The 15,127-nt window shown below is 43.6% G+C and overlaps 1 protein-coding gene across 1 annotated transcript in view; it reads right to left on the bottom strand.

The window, feature by feature from the left end:
* LOC117484802 (citron Rho-interacting kinase) overlaps window positions 1–15,127 on the bottom strand; it is a gene marked incomplete in the record, with an annotated part of 91,454 nt that overhangs the window by 2,675 nt on the left and 73,652 nt on the right. The window contains 8 exon segments of the mRNA XM_034133238.1: window positions 2,546–2,855; window positions 5,467–5,640; window positions 6,746–6,824; window positions 10,949–11,029; window positions 13,564–13,692; window positions 13,990–14,098; window positions 14,307–14,399; window positions 14,498–14,637. Coding sequence (XP_033989129.1) covers window positions 2,546–2,855; window positions 5,467–5,640; window positions 6,746–6,824; window positions 10,949–11,029; window positions 13,564–13,692; window positions 13,990–14,098; window positions 14,307–14,399; window positions 14,498–14,637 — 1,115 coding nt within the window.

The raw sequence follows: 15,127 nt of genomic DNA, 5'->3' as shown, positions 1-15,127 counted from the left end.
AAGAGAGGGTAATATATACTGTCACTTTTAGAATATACTATATTATGACTTAATCAAACCTTTTGAAAACAGATTTTATAATAGTAGGGTCATGCAAAGTGAGGGCGCCTAGCCCTTTAAGAGAGAGAGAGAGCAGGATACATGTGTGGCGCGTGTTGAGAGCGTGCGAGATGAGAGTGAGATGAGAGTGAGCGAGATGAGAGCGAGATGAGAGCGACGAGAGCGAGACGAGAGCGAGACGAGAGCGAGACGAGAGCGAGACGAGAGCGAGCGAGATGACGATGAGCGATGATGAGCGCGGATGAGAAGCTATGCCGAGACAGAGCCGAGAGCGAGATGAGAGCGAGATAAGTAGCAGCGAGATGAGAGCGAGATGGAGAGCGAGATGAGATGAGAGCGGAGATGAGAGCGAGAATTAGAGCGAGAATGGAGAGCGAGATGAGAGCGAGATGAGAGCGAGCGAGATGAGAGCGAGATGAGAGCGAGATGAGATGAGAGCGAGATGAGAGCGAGATGAGAGCGAGATGAGAGCGAGATGAGAGCGAGACGAGAGCGAGCGAGATGAGAGCGAGACGAGAGCGAGCGAGATGAGAGCGAGATGAGAGCGAGATGAGAGCGAGCGAGATGAGAGCGAGATGAGAGCGAGCGAGATGAGAGCGAGATGAGAGCGAGCGAGATGAGAGCGAGATGAGAGCGAGATGAGAGCGAGATGAGAGCGAGCGAGATGAGAGCGAGACGAGAGCGAGACGAGAGCGAGATGAGAGCGAGATGAGAGCGAGATGAGATGAGAGCGAGATGAGAGCGAGATGAGAGCGAGATGAGAGCGAGACGAGAGCGAGCGAGATGAGAGCGAGATGAGAGCGAGATGAGATGAGAGCGAGATGAGAGCGAGATGAGAGCGAGCGAGATGAGAGCGACTGAGAGCGAGCGAGATGAGAGCGAGATGAGAGCGAGATGAGAGCGAGATGAGAGCAGAGCGAGATGAGAGCGAGACGAGAGGGCGAGACGAGAGCGAGATGAGAGCGAGATGAGAGCGAGATGAGATGAGAGCGAGATGAGAGCGAGATGAGAGCGAGATGAGAGCGAGATGAGATGAGAGCGAGATGAGAGCGAGACGAGAGCGAGACGAGAGCGAGATGAGAGCGAGATGAGATGAGAGCGAGACGAGAGCGAGACGAGAGCGAGACGAGAGCGAGATGAGAGCGAGATGAGAGCGAGATGAGAGCGAGCGAGATGAGAGCGAGACGAGAGCGAGCGAGATGAGAGCGAGATGAGAGCGAGACGAGAGCGAGCGACGCTGAGCCGAGATGAGAGCGAGATGAGAGCGAGATGAGAGCGAGATGAGATGCGAGCGAGATGAGAGCGAGATGAGAGCGAGATGAGAGCGAGCGAGATGAGAGCGAGATGAGAGCGAGATGAGAGCGCGAGATGAGAGCGGATGAGACGAGCGAGATGAGAGCGAGACTGAGAGCGAGATGAGAGCGAGGATGAGAGCGAGATGAGAGCGGCGAGATGAGAGCGAGATGAGAGCGAGATGAGATGAGAGCGAGATGAGCGCGAGATGAGAGCGAGATGAGAGCGTAGCGAGATGAGAGCGAGATGAGAGCGAGATGAGAGAGGAGCGAGATGAGAGCGAGATGAGAGCGAGACGAGAAGAGCGAGAGAGGGAATGAGAGCGAGATGAGAGCGAGACGAGATGCGAGCGAGATGAGAGCGAGATGAGAGCGAGCTGAGATGAGAGCGAGATGATGAGCGAGATGAGAGCGACGAGATGAGAGCGAGACGAGAGCGCGCGAGATGAGACCCCCGCGAGCGATGATGAGCGAGATGAGAGCGAGATGAGAGCGAGATGAGAGCGAGATGAGATGAGAGCGAGATGAGAGCGAGATGAGAGCGAGATGAGATGAGAGCGAGATGAGAGCGAGATGAGAGCGAGCGAGATGAGAGCGAGCGAGATGAGAGCGAGACGAGAGCGAGCGAGATGAGAGCGAGATGAGATGAGAGCGAGACGAGAGCGAGACGAGAGCGAGATGAGAGCGAGATGAGATGAGAGCGAGATGAGAGCGAGATGAGAGCGAGATGAGAGCGAGACGAGAGCGAGCGAGATGAGAGCGAGTGAGATGAGAGCGAGATGAGAGCGAGATGAGAGTGAGATGAGAGCGAGATGAGAGCGAGATGAGAGCGAGATGAGAGCGAGATGAGATGAGAGCGAGATGAGAGCGAGATGAGAGCGAGATGAGAGCGAGATGAGAGCGAGCGAGATGAGAGCGAGATGAGAGCGAGATGAGAGCGAGATGAGAGCGAGCGAGATGAGAGCGAGATGAGAGCGAGATGAGAGCGAGATGAGAGCGAGATGAGAGCGAGCGAGATGAGAGCGAGCGAGATGAGAGCGAGATGAGAGCGAGATGAGAGCGAGCGAGATGAGAGCGAGCGAGATGAGAGCGAGATGAGAGCGAGATGAGAGCGAGACGAGAGCGAGACGAGAGCGAGATGAGAGCGAGATGAGAGCGAGTATATACTAAAACAAACGGGGTCTCCCCAGCACCTTGTTGGCGGGGGCCAGCTGCGTCCTCACAGACCCAGCGTGGAGCCGGCTGCTGTCCCCAAACCTCCCCGGAGACCTCTCTCTGCGGGGGTCCATCTCCCTGCGGGCGTCCAGCCCTCTGCCCGGGGACTTCTCCCGCTCCAGGGGGGGCCGGGCGGGGGATTTGTCCCTCCTGAACTCGGTCCTTCCCTCCCGGTACCGGTGGGGGGTGCTGGGCTCACGGTGGAGGCCCTCATGGCTGCCGGGGCCCGAGACCAGGCGCTTGGAGATGTGCTCGGTGTAGGTGGGGGGGCCGCGCTTACTGGGGCTCCTGCAGGACACAAGGAGAGGAGATATCTGATCAAAGTCAAAGTCAACATTATTGTCAATCTTTCAGTTTGCGTGTACAGACAGAGAGATCGAAATACCGTTTCCCACAATCCTGGAAGCTGGGGGGGCAGGCGAGCAGCAGCAACATGAAACACAGCAGCAGGATCATGAACGTAGCAATAGCAAGTGAACACAGCAGTGGCAGCAGCAGCATAGCGAGGCAGAGGCAGGCAGACCTGGCAGCAATGTGTTTGGTTGGTTGGTTGAGGGACGAGGTGCGTCAAGCGTTAATGTATGATTGGTGCTCGAGTTGACTGCCTGAACTAGCTCGCAGGCTTCACCCCATGTCATGGACGCGGGAAGGGGGGGGTGCTGAGGGGGCTGCAGCACCCCCATCTGCGAGGCTCCACTAGCACCCTCACCCCGCACCTACAGTGTAAGTGCGCCACAGTTTCTCCGCTGCAAAGGCTCCACTAGCACACACCCAGCCCCCCCCCCCCTCCAACTCTGACTGACTTCCCACGTCCCTGCCCCATTTCTTTATTTTCACATCAGCTCTGCAGCCATGACGTGGTTTTGTTCATCCATGATCTTTAGTTGCTGTGAATTTTGGACATTTATTTTGTTTTTCCATTGTAGGCCATCTTCCATACTTAGAGGAATGTCACCTATTTTCTGATCCTACAGCGCTCGTATTTATTTAAAATCCTTTTTAAATGACACTGCTTGTTTTTATTAAAGAAAAATTGCGTTTGATATTTTTACACTTGGAAAAATAATAAATAAAGGTGATATTTTTTATTTTAGTGTGTTTATTGTCTTAGTATAAGTGTTATTTAGTTTTTTGCCTTTCCAATAATTAACTCGGTATTGTTTCTGGTTATTTATCTCTAATGAATAACTCAACTCAACACCAGCAGAGGGCGCTGTCGGTCCATTCATTACAAACTAAAAGTCTCTACCTGTCTCAAAAAAAAAAAGTCTCAACCAAGGTTGCGGTCGAATACTCCAAAAAAACAGCTCCTAAATTCTAACCCTATCGTCTATTCCTTGACCTCTGAGTGAAACGTCACGGGGTTAAGGGATAGTGGATAGGAGAATTCAAAAGGATTTAGGAGAAGAGACTGCGGTACTTTAGAGAATCCGACTGCACTTTCACTATCCGACGTGTTTATGATGCGCCAGCGGAGGTCATAAATGTGCGCCTGCTGCTGTGGGGAAACTATGGAAACTACAGTTTTCTATACAGCGGACTACAACATGGATGTTTAATAAGAACGAGTCACTACTGTAAACTCATCTAGAGACTCTGCACCGTGCTCTGATGCTGTTGTTTTATGCTTTATGAACGGGGACAACAGAGAAACATATTCTTCATGACCAAAGTTGGAATTGAAATAAAAAAGGAAAGTGAAACTTATGCTCGTCACCCTCTCCCTCCGGTCCACATTAATACAAATGATCCCAATACGTATGATTGTATGAAAAGATCTTAAAATCAATACAAATGTATTTATTATAAACGTTAGTCCTTAACATCTATCACTGTGTATATCACCATTCAAATATCTTTTAAAAGTTGAACAAACCCCACACAGCTCAGTAAAGACTGTGAAATGTTGACTTTATTTGATCATTTCAGTAAAAACTAACGTTCACATTTCTCTTTTTGATTATAATACTGATGAACGTTCAAAACAAAGCACTTTGGCAACTTACCACATACGTTTTGAAATGCTTAATAAGCACCGTAACTTTCATGATATCATTTCTCGTTCATAATCGGTTGTTTCCGTGAACGGCCGACTGTTGTTAGACGGCAAATGCCGCGGCCGCAAGGCATTGTGGGGCAGCATTTTCTCCTCTCCTTTAGGTTAGGGAGGTCCAGTGGTTCCTAAGCTAAAGGAGGTTATAAAGGAAGTTTGAAACCTCCTTTCCTTTCATTTAGAGAATTCGAACGGCACTTATCATGGCTGCCACTGAGGGACTTCCGGGTCATTTCACTCCGTTAGGAAGGTTCCTAAGCTAAATGGACTATTCGACCGCAACCCAACACTCAACAATAACAGAGTTCAGAGGTCACCTGTTGTTCATTTTAAAGTGTTTTTCTGGCATTCAAGTGTTGTTATCCCACCCACACACTTTAATTACAATTCTGAATTGTTTCTGTCTTTGTTGTGGGTTTGTTGTTGTTGTGGGTTCAGGGAGTTTCATCTAGTGTTAAATATTATAATATGTTCATGCACTCTATTAACTCTATTAAGCTCTTGGTCAAAATGTACCTGTATTTACAAGTTAATGCTTACTTTTGTGCATTTACTTGCACATTGGTCACTTTCTAAATTCTTTTGCACTATTTTATTTCTTTACTGTGTCTTCATGCATTATCTGTATTGTTTTATGTCTTATATATATTATATGTTGCATTGTTTGTGGAGCATGGTACCTTACTTTGTGTTGCCAAAACGACCCTATAGCTACTGTGCATTTGAGAATAAAGCGTTGCAACATAGCTGGGCTTTAAAAGCTGTGCTGTGTGGCTTTAGTGAAGGATTCATACCAGCACGTTTTCAAATAAAATAAAAACTCAAGTGAAATGAAAGTTCTCTGACCCTCTGCTGGAGCCGGTCCTCTGCAGATCCCCGGACTCTCGGATCAGACTGCCCTTACAGCAGATGACCCGCAGCTTGTTCTGGTACGAGGAGGCCAGGTAGATGGCCCCCGAGGAGATAGCGGGGCCCAGGTAGCGCGGGTTAGGGACGTCCAGGTGAGCCAGGACTGTGGGACTGGAGGTGGAGACAGAGAGGTGGGGAGTAAAGAGGTGCAAGGAGGACGTATTTATGTATGAAGGTAGAACGTTTAGTAGCTACTTCCACAAAAAGACAATGGGATTTCTATATGTACATTTCTCTCGACATTTATGATACTTACACGTTTAGTTCAGCAGGATAATCTCCACATATTAACACCACTTTATGATTTCTGAAGTAAAAAGCTAATGTTGGGCTATAAAGGAACGACAGCACGGTCACATGACTTCACGTCACCTCCGCTAAGCTAAAGGTGGCTAATGTTGGGCTATAAAGGAACTACAGCACGGTCACATGACTTCATGTCACCTCCGCTAAGCTAAAGGCCGCTAATGTTGGGCTATAAAGGAACTACAGCACGGTCACATGACTTCACGTCACCACCGCTAAGGTAAAGGTGGCTAATGTTGGGCTATAAAGGAACTACAGCACGGTCACATGACTTCACGTCACCTCCGCTAAGCTAAAGGTGGCTAATGTTGGGCTATAAAGGAACTACAGCACGGTCACATGACTTCACGTCACCTCCGCTAAGCTAAAGGCCGCTAATGTTGGGCTATAAAGGAACTACAGCACGGTCACATGACTTCACGTCACCACCGCTAAGCTAAAGGCGGCTAATGTTGAGCTATAAAGGAACTACAGCACGGTCACATGACTTCCCGTCACCACCGCTAAGCTAAAGGTGGCTAATGTTGGGCTATAAAGGAACTACAGCACGGTCACATGACTTCACGTCACCTCCGCTAAGCTAAAGGCCGCTAATGTTGGGCTATAAAGGACCTACAGCACGGTCACATGACTTCACGTCACCTCCGCTAAGCTAAAGGTGGCTAATGTTGGGCGTGATGACGTTTAGTCGTCTCATTTAGACACTTGTTAGCAACCAAAGTTTTAAAATTATTTTATGTCGTAGAACAAAACGTTAAAATCTCTTCAGCTTGTGATAACCACAGACCTTATTTCAGGCTAAAATGTTGAATTATTTTTGGGTTGCAGGACTTCCTACACTACTCTTTTTAAGCAAATACACACATTATTATAGTTATTAAATCAGTTTTGATGTAGCGGTGTGTCTCACCCCAGAGAGGCGTGTCCCTGCACCTCGATGACGTCCAGAGAGTTGAAGTATGTGACGAACAGGTAGGGCTCTCTGTAGGCTGCAGACACAATGTCAACATTACATCTTATATTCTGCTGAACTAATGCTTTAACCCTTGTGCCCTCCTCGAATTTTCAACCTTTCGACCCCTTCGTGGCAAAAATGTACACGCCCATAATAACTGCTCGAAATCATCATACATCAACATTTCTTTCTCCTTTTTTTTTCATGAATCACTTAAACAACTTATAACGTACTCAAAACTACCAAACATTCAATAATTTTCTGGATTTTAACCCTTTAAATGCCTGTTTAATTATTTGAATTATTTCATTATTTATGACAAAAAACACAAAAAATGAATTTTTTTCAATATAATAATTAGTAGAGGGATGGAACTTTGGTGGTTATTAGAGTCTTGGATGTGTCAAAGATTAGCAACAAAATTGATTTGACTGCATTATTATTTTTTACGTAGTATCAGATACTACCTCTGGACACCTTCGTGGCAAAAATGTACACGCCCATAATAACTGCTATTAAATCATCATACATCAATATCTTTTTCTACTTTTTTTTTCATGAATCACATATACAACTTCTAACGTATTCAAAACTACCAAACATTCAATCATTGGCAGGATTTTAACCCTTTAAATGCCTGTTTAATTATTTGAATTATTTCATTTTTTCTTACGAAAAAACACAAAACATAATTATTTTTCAATATAATAATTAGTAGAGGGATGGAACTTTGGTGGTTATTAGAGTCTGGGATGTGTCAAAGATTAGCAACAAAATTGATTTGACTGCATTATTATTTTGTACGTAGTGTCAGATACTACCTCTGGACACCTTCGTGGCAAAAATGTACACGCCCATAATAACTTCTATTAAATCATCATATATCAATATTTCTTTCTACTTTTTGTTTCATGAATCACATAAACAACTTATAACATACTCAGAACTACCAAACATTCAATACTTTTCTGGATTTTAACCCTTTAAATGCCTGTTTAATTATTTGAATTATTTCATTATTTATTACAAAAAACACAAAAAATGAATTTCTTTCAATATAATAATTAGTAGAGGGATGGAACTTTGGTGGTTATTAGAGTCTTGGATGTGTCAAAGATTAACAACAAAATTGATTTGACTGCATTATTATTTTTTACGTAGTATCAGATACTACCTCTGGACACCTTCATGGCAAAAATGTACACGCCCATAATAACTTCTATTAAATCATCATACATCAATATATTTTTCAACTTTTTTTTCATGAATCACATAAACAACTTCTAACGTACTCAAAACTACCATTTTCGGTTTCGATTTTAACCTTTTAAATGCCTGTTTCATTATTTTCATTATTTCATTTCTCTCAAAAATGCCTCATTGACTTCCATTCAGACCACATTTGTTGATCTCACTGCCATTGCAGTATAAAACCATGCATTTTGTAATGTCAGCATTTCATTTAGAAGAAAAGTAGTGATATTTGATATTTCTACTCTATTCCAACAGATTAAACCATTTTCCCACTGTAGGCCGATGCATTACATTCTTACATTTTTGCCAGTTATATTATGGAGCCGTGTGACTACCAGGGGGCCCCGAGAGTGGTGTGTGTGTGTGTGTGTGTGTATGTATATGTATGTGTGTGCGTGTGCGTGTGTGTGCGTGTGTGTGTGTGTGTGTGTGTGTGTATATGTGCGTGTGTGTGTGTGTGTGTCATTTCCAGCAGCAGACCAGCAGGTCCTGCAGCATGTGACCTGGTGCTCTCTCAGGTGATAGAACAACATTTTTTTAGGCCTGTGCACAACCAGCACACACCTCTCCTCCCTCTCCGTGTGTGTGTGTGTGTGTGTGTGTGTGTGTGTGTGTGTGTGTGTGTGTGTGTGTGTGTGTGTGAGAATCTGTAAGCATGCACAGATCATTTCATGGGAACAAAAGGCCATCTTTTGAGGGATGTGTTTGATGTGTCTTTGAAGAGCTGCTTGATTACTCAAAAACAAAAAACAACTGTTAGTGTGTTTATGCACCTGGCTGCCAAAGATAAACATGCAGTTTGACCAAGGGCTTATTTCATTAGTGAGCAGAGAAGGAGAAAGACCTGGAGCAAAGAGAAGGAACTCAAATGAAGAAGCTTTTCAGTGCAGAGGAGACTTCAGAAATAATCTTGCAGCCTTCTTCTGCCAGCGAGCTGCAGGACTCATCTGAAGAAGACACAAGGTTTGAGGGGGGGTCTGACACTGAATGCTCTCTGGGGTCTGACACTGAATGCTCTCTGGGGTCTGACACTGAATGCTCTCTGGGGTCTGACACTGAATGCTCTCTGGAGTCCAGCATTTCTTTGAGTTCCTCTGACCCTTCATCTGAAAGTGGAGAGGACACTGAGGGTCCGGCCCACAGTGAGGGGACAGAGAAGAACGGAGGTCGTTCTCCCAGGAGCTGGGGAAAACCAGGGTGTCCTCACAGATTGTGAGAAGAAAGCCCCCCGTGGTGGTGGATGGTGGGCCGGACCCTCAGTGTCCTCTCCACTTTCAGATGAAGGGTCAGAGGAACTCAAAGAAATGCTGGACTCCAGAGAGCATTCAGTGTCAGACCCCAGCTCGAACCTTGTGTCTTCTTCAGATGAGTCCTGCAGCTCGCTGGCAGAAGAAGGCTGCAAGATTATTTCTGAAGTCTCCTCTGCACTGAAAAGCTTCTTCATTTGAGTTCCTTCTCTTTGCTCCAGGTCTTTCTCCTTCTCTGCTCACTAATGAAATAAGTCCTTGGTCAAACTGCATGTTTATCTTTGGCAGCCAGGTGCATAAACACACTAACAGTTGTTTTTTGTTTTTGAGTAATCAAGCAGCTCTTCAAAGACACATCCCTCAAAAGATGGCCTTTTTTCCCCATGAAATGATCTGTGCATGCTTACAGATTCTCCCACACACACACACACACACACGGAGAGGGAGGAGAGGTGTGTGCTGATTGTGCACAGGCCTAAAAAATTGTTGTTCTATCACCTGAGAGCACCAGGTCACATGCTGCAGGACCTGCTAGTCTGCTGCTGGAAATGACACACACACACACACGCACATATACACACACACACGCACACGCACACGCACACGCACACGCACATATACACACACACACACACACCACTCTCGGGGCCCCCTGGTAGTCACACGGCTCCATAATATAACTGGCAAAAATGTAAGAATGTAATGCATCGGCCTACAGTGGGAAAATGGTTTAATCTGTTGGAATAGAGTAGAAATATCAAATATCACTACTTTTCTTCTAAATGAAATGCTGACATTACAAAATGCATGGTTTTATACTGCAATGGCAGTGAGATCAACAAATGTGGTCTGAATGGAAGTCAATGAGGCATTTTTGAGAGAAATGAAATAATTAAAATAATTAAACAGGCATTTAAAGGGTTAAAATCCTGCCAATGATTGAATGTTTGCTAGTTTTGAGTACGTTAGAAGTTGTATATGTGATTCATGAAAAAAAAGTAGAAAAATATATTGATGTATGATGATTTAATAGCAGTTGTTTGGGGCGTGTACATTTTTGCCACGAAGGTGTCCAGAGGTAGTATCTGATACTACGTAAAAATTAATAATGCAGTCAAATCAATTTTGTTGCTAATCTTTGACACATCCAAGAGTCTAATAACCACCAAAGTTTCATCCCTCTACTAATTATTATATTGAAAGAAATTCATTTTTTGTGTTTTTTTTTAAGAGAAATTAAATAATTTAAATAATGAAACAGGCATTTAAAGGGTTAAAATCCTGAAAATGATTGGATGTTTGGTAGTTTTGAGCACGTTAGAAGTTGTTCAAGTGATTCATGGAAAAAAAAGTTTAATAAAATATTGATGTATGATGATTTAATAGCAGTTTTTATGAGCGTGTACATTTTTGCCACGAAGGGGTCCAGAGGGTGCAAAATGCATCACGAGAGTATACAAAACATGTAAGAGTAAAAGACATTGGATTTCAAAAATTTGACTCAAAAGAAGACTTCTTGCAAAGATCCATGCCAAAAGCTGTAACACAGCTGAAATGAACACCAAATTAAAAAAAAAAGTCAGGAAAAATGTACAAAAATGCCCGAGGAGGGCACAAGGGTTAAAAAAGCATTTAAAGATGTATAAAGTGTGTTTACCGAAGGACAGAGGCAGGCGACTCCACTTGATGTCCTCGGTGCGGCTCCTTCGTCCATACGTATCCACAAACACTCCGAACTCTGCCACAGAAATACATCTTACTGTACCCTCATCTGTGAGCCTCTTATTGAGAATGAACACTGATAAAAGCGTCATACTATCTTTAGAAAGTACAACTTATTTGATATTTTCTTGTATAGTGTAGTTAGTCATTTGTTAAATGTCCTTGTTAGTTTTATAAAGGAAACCTCATCCTCCGTTTTTTTATTTAAGGGCTGTTATTTTTTGTATTTTTAGTTTCTTAGTTGAATGAGTCCCTAATTATTTGAGTATATCTAAAAAATTGTTTAGTAATATTTTTATTTTCATATATATTTAAATGTATGTTTAATATGTTTTAAATATTTATTATATATTTTTTAATATTCCCTATTACAACTTTTCTTTTAATTTAAAGTAAATATAGATTTAGGTAGTTTTTATACATTTTAAACAACATTTTTTATCAACAATTGTGCGTGTTAATATCGTCATCGTTCATATTTATTCCCATATTTCTTATATATAAAAAGACTACGAAACACAAATCATATTACTTAGTTTATAGGAGTGTTTGTTGCCCCATATTATTGTTGTTTACATAATTTATTACCACGGTGCGTACAGAGAGAGAGTGAACGCACCGTGGATTTCTTTTCATTTGTCGGCTCTTTTCTTACATTAGTGTTAGTCCTTGTTTGTTTATTATCATATAAAGGAAACCTCATCCTACTTCTTTATATAGTTTAAGTTGATTTAAGGCTGCTACTTTAGTCTCATCTTAAAAGTGTTTCATTTAGTTTTAGCTAATTGAAACAGTTTTAAAACTTAGATTTTATTGAACATTTCAGTCAAAAATGAGCTAATTTCTTTCTCTTAAGCCGTGTTGTTGTTGTCATTCTGTATTGACAACAATGTATCTTTTATTATCAGGGGTTTTCAAAGTGTGGGAAGGTGAGCCTCCCCTCAGAGAACATAAGAACAGCCGCGCCCCCCTCCCAATTATTAGTGCTATTATTATTATTATTATTATTATTGTTGTTGTTGCTATAATGCAGGGGTATTCAATTGCATTTCAAAGAGGTCCAGTAAGAGAACATGTCATTAAATGCTCTGTTTTCGCTGTCTACCTTCCGCCATTTGAAATGACTCCGACTGTTTCTCTCTTCTTGTCTCGTCTCTGTGTTTGAATATATCGTGCTGACTCACTGACTGCACCGATTTGATTGGCTGAGTAGCGTCACCTCCTTAAAACATTAAACAATAATTTTTTTAAACCTTTTTATCTTTATGTTTGAAACTTTTTTTTAAAACATTTTTAACATTTTCAACATCGTGGATGAATCCTTACAGTATATGCTCCCGGCAACACACTGAACGTCAACTTTGCCTCCTTATTACACGCACCCCTACTGTGACGACCCCTGCCTTACTCTCTCCTGTTGTGTGTGCGTGGCCCTTTAACGGTCTCCCTTCCTCCCTATCAGCGCTGAATGAGGGCACCTGGCCGCCGGTACCGGAGGAGTGAAAGGCTCGAGCCAGAGTCTCGTTCGCTCTCTCGGTTGGAGGATGAGAGCAGCTACCTGACTTATATGCTTTTGTTTCCCTTCCTCTTAGTTTGGCATTCAACACCTCGCACCACACCACGTTCACACACCCACACCTACACTACTGATCTTAATGATTAACACATCCCATTGTGGTAGCTCTTTTGTTAAGTTGTTTGGTTTACAATAAATATCTTCCTTATATCGTGTCCGTTCCACGTTTTTGTTATGGCCAAGAGCCAGGCCATGACACCTACTTGCGTGGGAACAATGAGTCTGCGTCTTTGATGCGCACAGGCGGATGATGCGGGGATGCAATGTAGACAGGAATAAACACGTTTATCCGGTCAAAGATATCGGACAGATAACATTGCAACCCAGTTCATGTCCTCCATGTGCTTGACCAGTGGGGAGTTGATTTCGGCGAGGAAGAGGAGAACTTCCTTACGCAAATCACACCGGAGCTCGGAGTGCAGCAGCAGCTGGTGGAAGTGAGCGCCCATCTCATTGCAGAGGATGGAGAAGAGACGGGCATTCATGGCGCATAAAGTTAGCTGAAGTTAACTAGCTAGATTTCACTGTTTCTCGTTATTTTTTTCTCTCGCTGCGCCTCCCCTGAAGCTCTCTGGCGGGGGGGCGCGCCTCACACTTTGAAAACCCCTGATCTATATAAAATATTGCGTGTCATTATCATAGTTTTTGTTAAAAGAAATCAACACTGGTATATGAAAGAAACATTGAAACAGAAAACATATTACTTAGTTTATAGAGGTGTTTGTTGCCCAATATTATTATTTGTCATTCATTTTGTCGGCTCTTTTCTTACATTAGTGTTAGTCATGTGTCAAATGTCCTTGTTTTAAAACTGAGATTTTATTGAACATTTCAGTCAAAAATTACCAAATTTCTTTCTCTTAAGCCCTGTTGTTCATTACATCATATTACTTAGTTTATAGAGGTGCTTGTTGCCCCATATTGTTGTTGTTTACATTATTTACCACCACAGTACTACAGAGAGTGTGACGCACCGTGGAAGCACAGCAGGTACTCCTCCTTCTGCAGGCTGCTGGCCACCTGCATGATGGCGATGGGGAAGCTGTGAGAGGAGGCAGCGAACACCGCGGAGGCCAGAGACACGTCGTTCTTATCCAGGAACTCTGCACACGGTCATTAAATATGTTATAAAGACACAGGAATAGATGGCAAACCAACTGAAGGAAAGGGTTATGTCATTTGTTAACGCAAAGAAAACCAGAAAAGCATGCAGAAAATGTAATACAATACATTTTAAATGCGACTCACAGATATTTCAGACCAATTTGTGTGATCTTAATGCAAATAATATACTTTGTTCATGTCCCTTTAGGGGCTCCGTACGGGTTTTGATATTTTTACCCCTAAATCTGTTGCTGTGTTTATATTTTTGTGATTTCTTCCCCCCCCCCCCCCCTCACCCTCGAGCACGAACTGCTTCATCTCGATTTCGTATAACTTGTTGGTGCCGATGATGATGCTGTAGCTCGTCAGGTGGATGCAGCTGCACGGCTCCAGGGTCTCGATCTCCTGAGAGGGGGAGACAACATCTGTTACTACCAGAAACATCTACACACCCCCACCCAAAAATCCCTTTTTAGAAGCTTAAAAATCCCTGTATTGAAGCTTCAAAAATCCCTTTTTATTATTGCTTAAAAACTCCCTGTATAAAAGCTTAAAACAACCCTGTATTGAAGTTAAAAAGGTTACTGTATAGAAGCTTAAAAAACATACTCACCTTCCGGATGCAGTACTTGTTGAGATTGTCGTTGTAGCGCAGAATGGTTATCTTGTTCGGCATAGCAGCACAAATACAGGGTCCGTTGTCTATCTGTAGAGAGAGATGTACATGTTTATTTTCACCCAATTTAAAAAAAGAAAGCACTTTAAAGCTTTGTGTGAAGTGAGACGGAGGTAAAGGAGACGTACTCGTCCTGCAGAGAACAGATGGCAGCCCTTCACCGTCTCAAAGATGTACGGAGAGAGGTCAGACTGGTTGGGCAGGTGGGACTGAGCCAGAGACTGCTTCACCCTCTTGATCTCCACCAGACACAGCGCCCGCTCATCCCCTAAACACACACACACACACACACACACACACACACACACACACACACACACACACACACACACACACACACACACACACACACACACACACACACACACACACACACACACACACACACACACGTCACACAGTGTTTGATGTTCCAGGACAAGAAACAGTTCACTTCTTAGTCATTGTTTGTGTGACGATCAAATGAGAATAACTATAATTGCAGTCTATGTTTGAGCTAAAGGTGGCTAATGTTTGGCTATAAAGGAACTACAGCACGGTCACATGACTTCACGTCACCACCGCTAAGGTAAAGGAGGCTAATGTTTGGCTACAAAGGAACTACAGCACGGTCACATGACTTCACGTCACCACCGCTAAGCTAAAGGTGGCTAATGTTGGGCTATAAAGGAACTACAGCACGGTCACATGACTTCACGTCACCACCGCTAAGCTAAAGGAGGCTAATGTTTGGCTACAAAGGAACTACAGCACGGTCA

This window comes from Trematomus bernacchii, unplaced genomic scaffold, assembly GCF_902827165.1.
Source record: "Trematomus bernacchii unplaced genomic scaffold, fTreBer1.1, whole genome shotgun sequence".
In the NCBI taxonomy this organism is placed as follows: domain Eukaryota; kingdom Metazoa; phylum Chordata; class Actinopteri; order Perciformes; family Nototheniidae; genus Trematomus; species Trematomus bernacchii.
The sequence above is the reverse complement of the archived record's forward strand: the minus strand, read 5'-3'. Positions and strand labels throughout refer to the sequence as shown.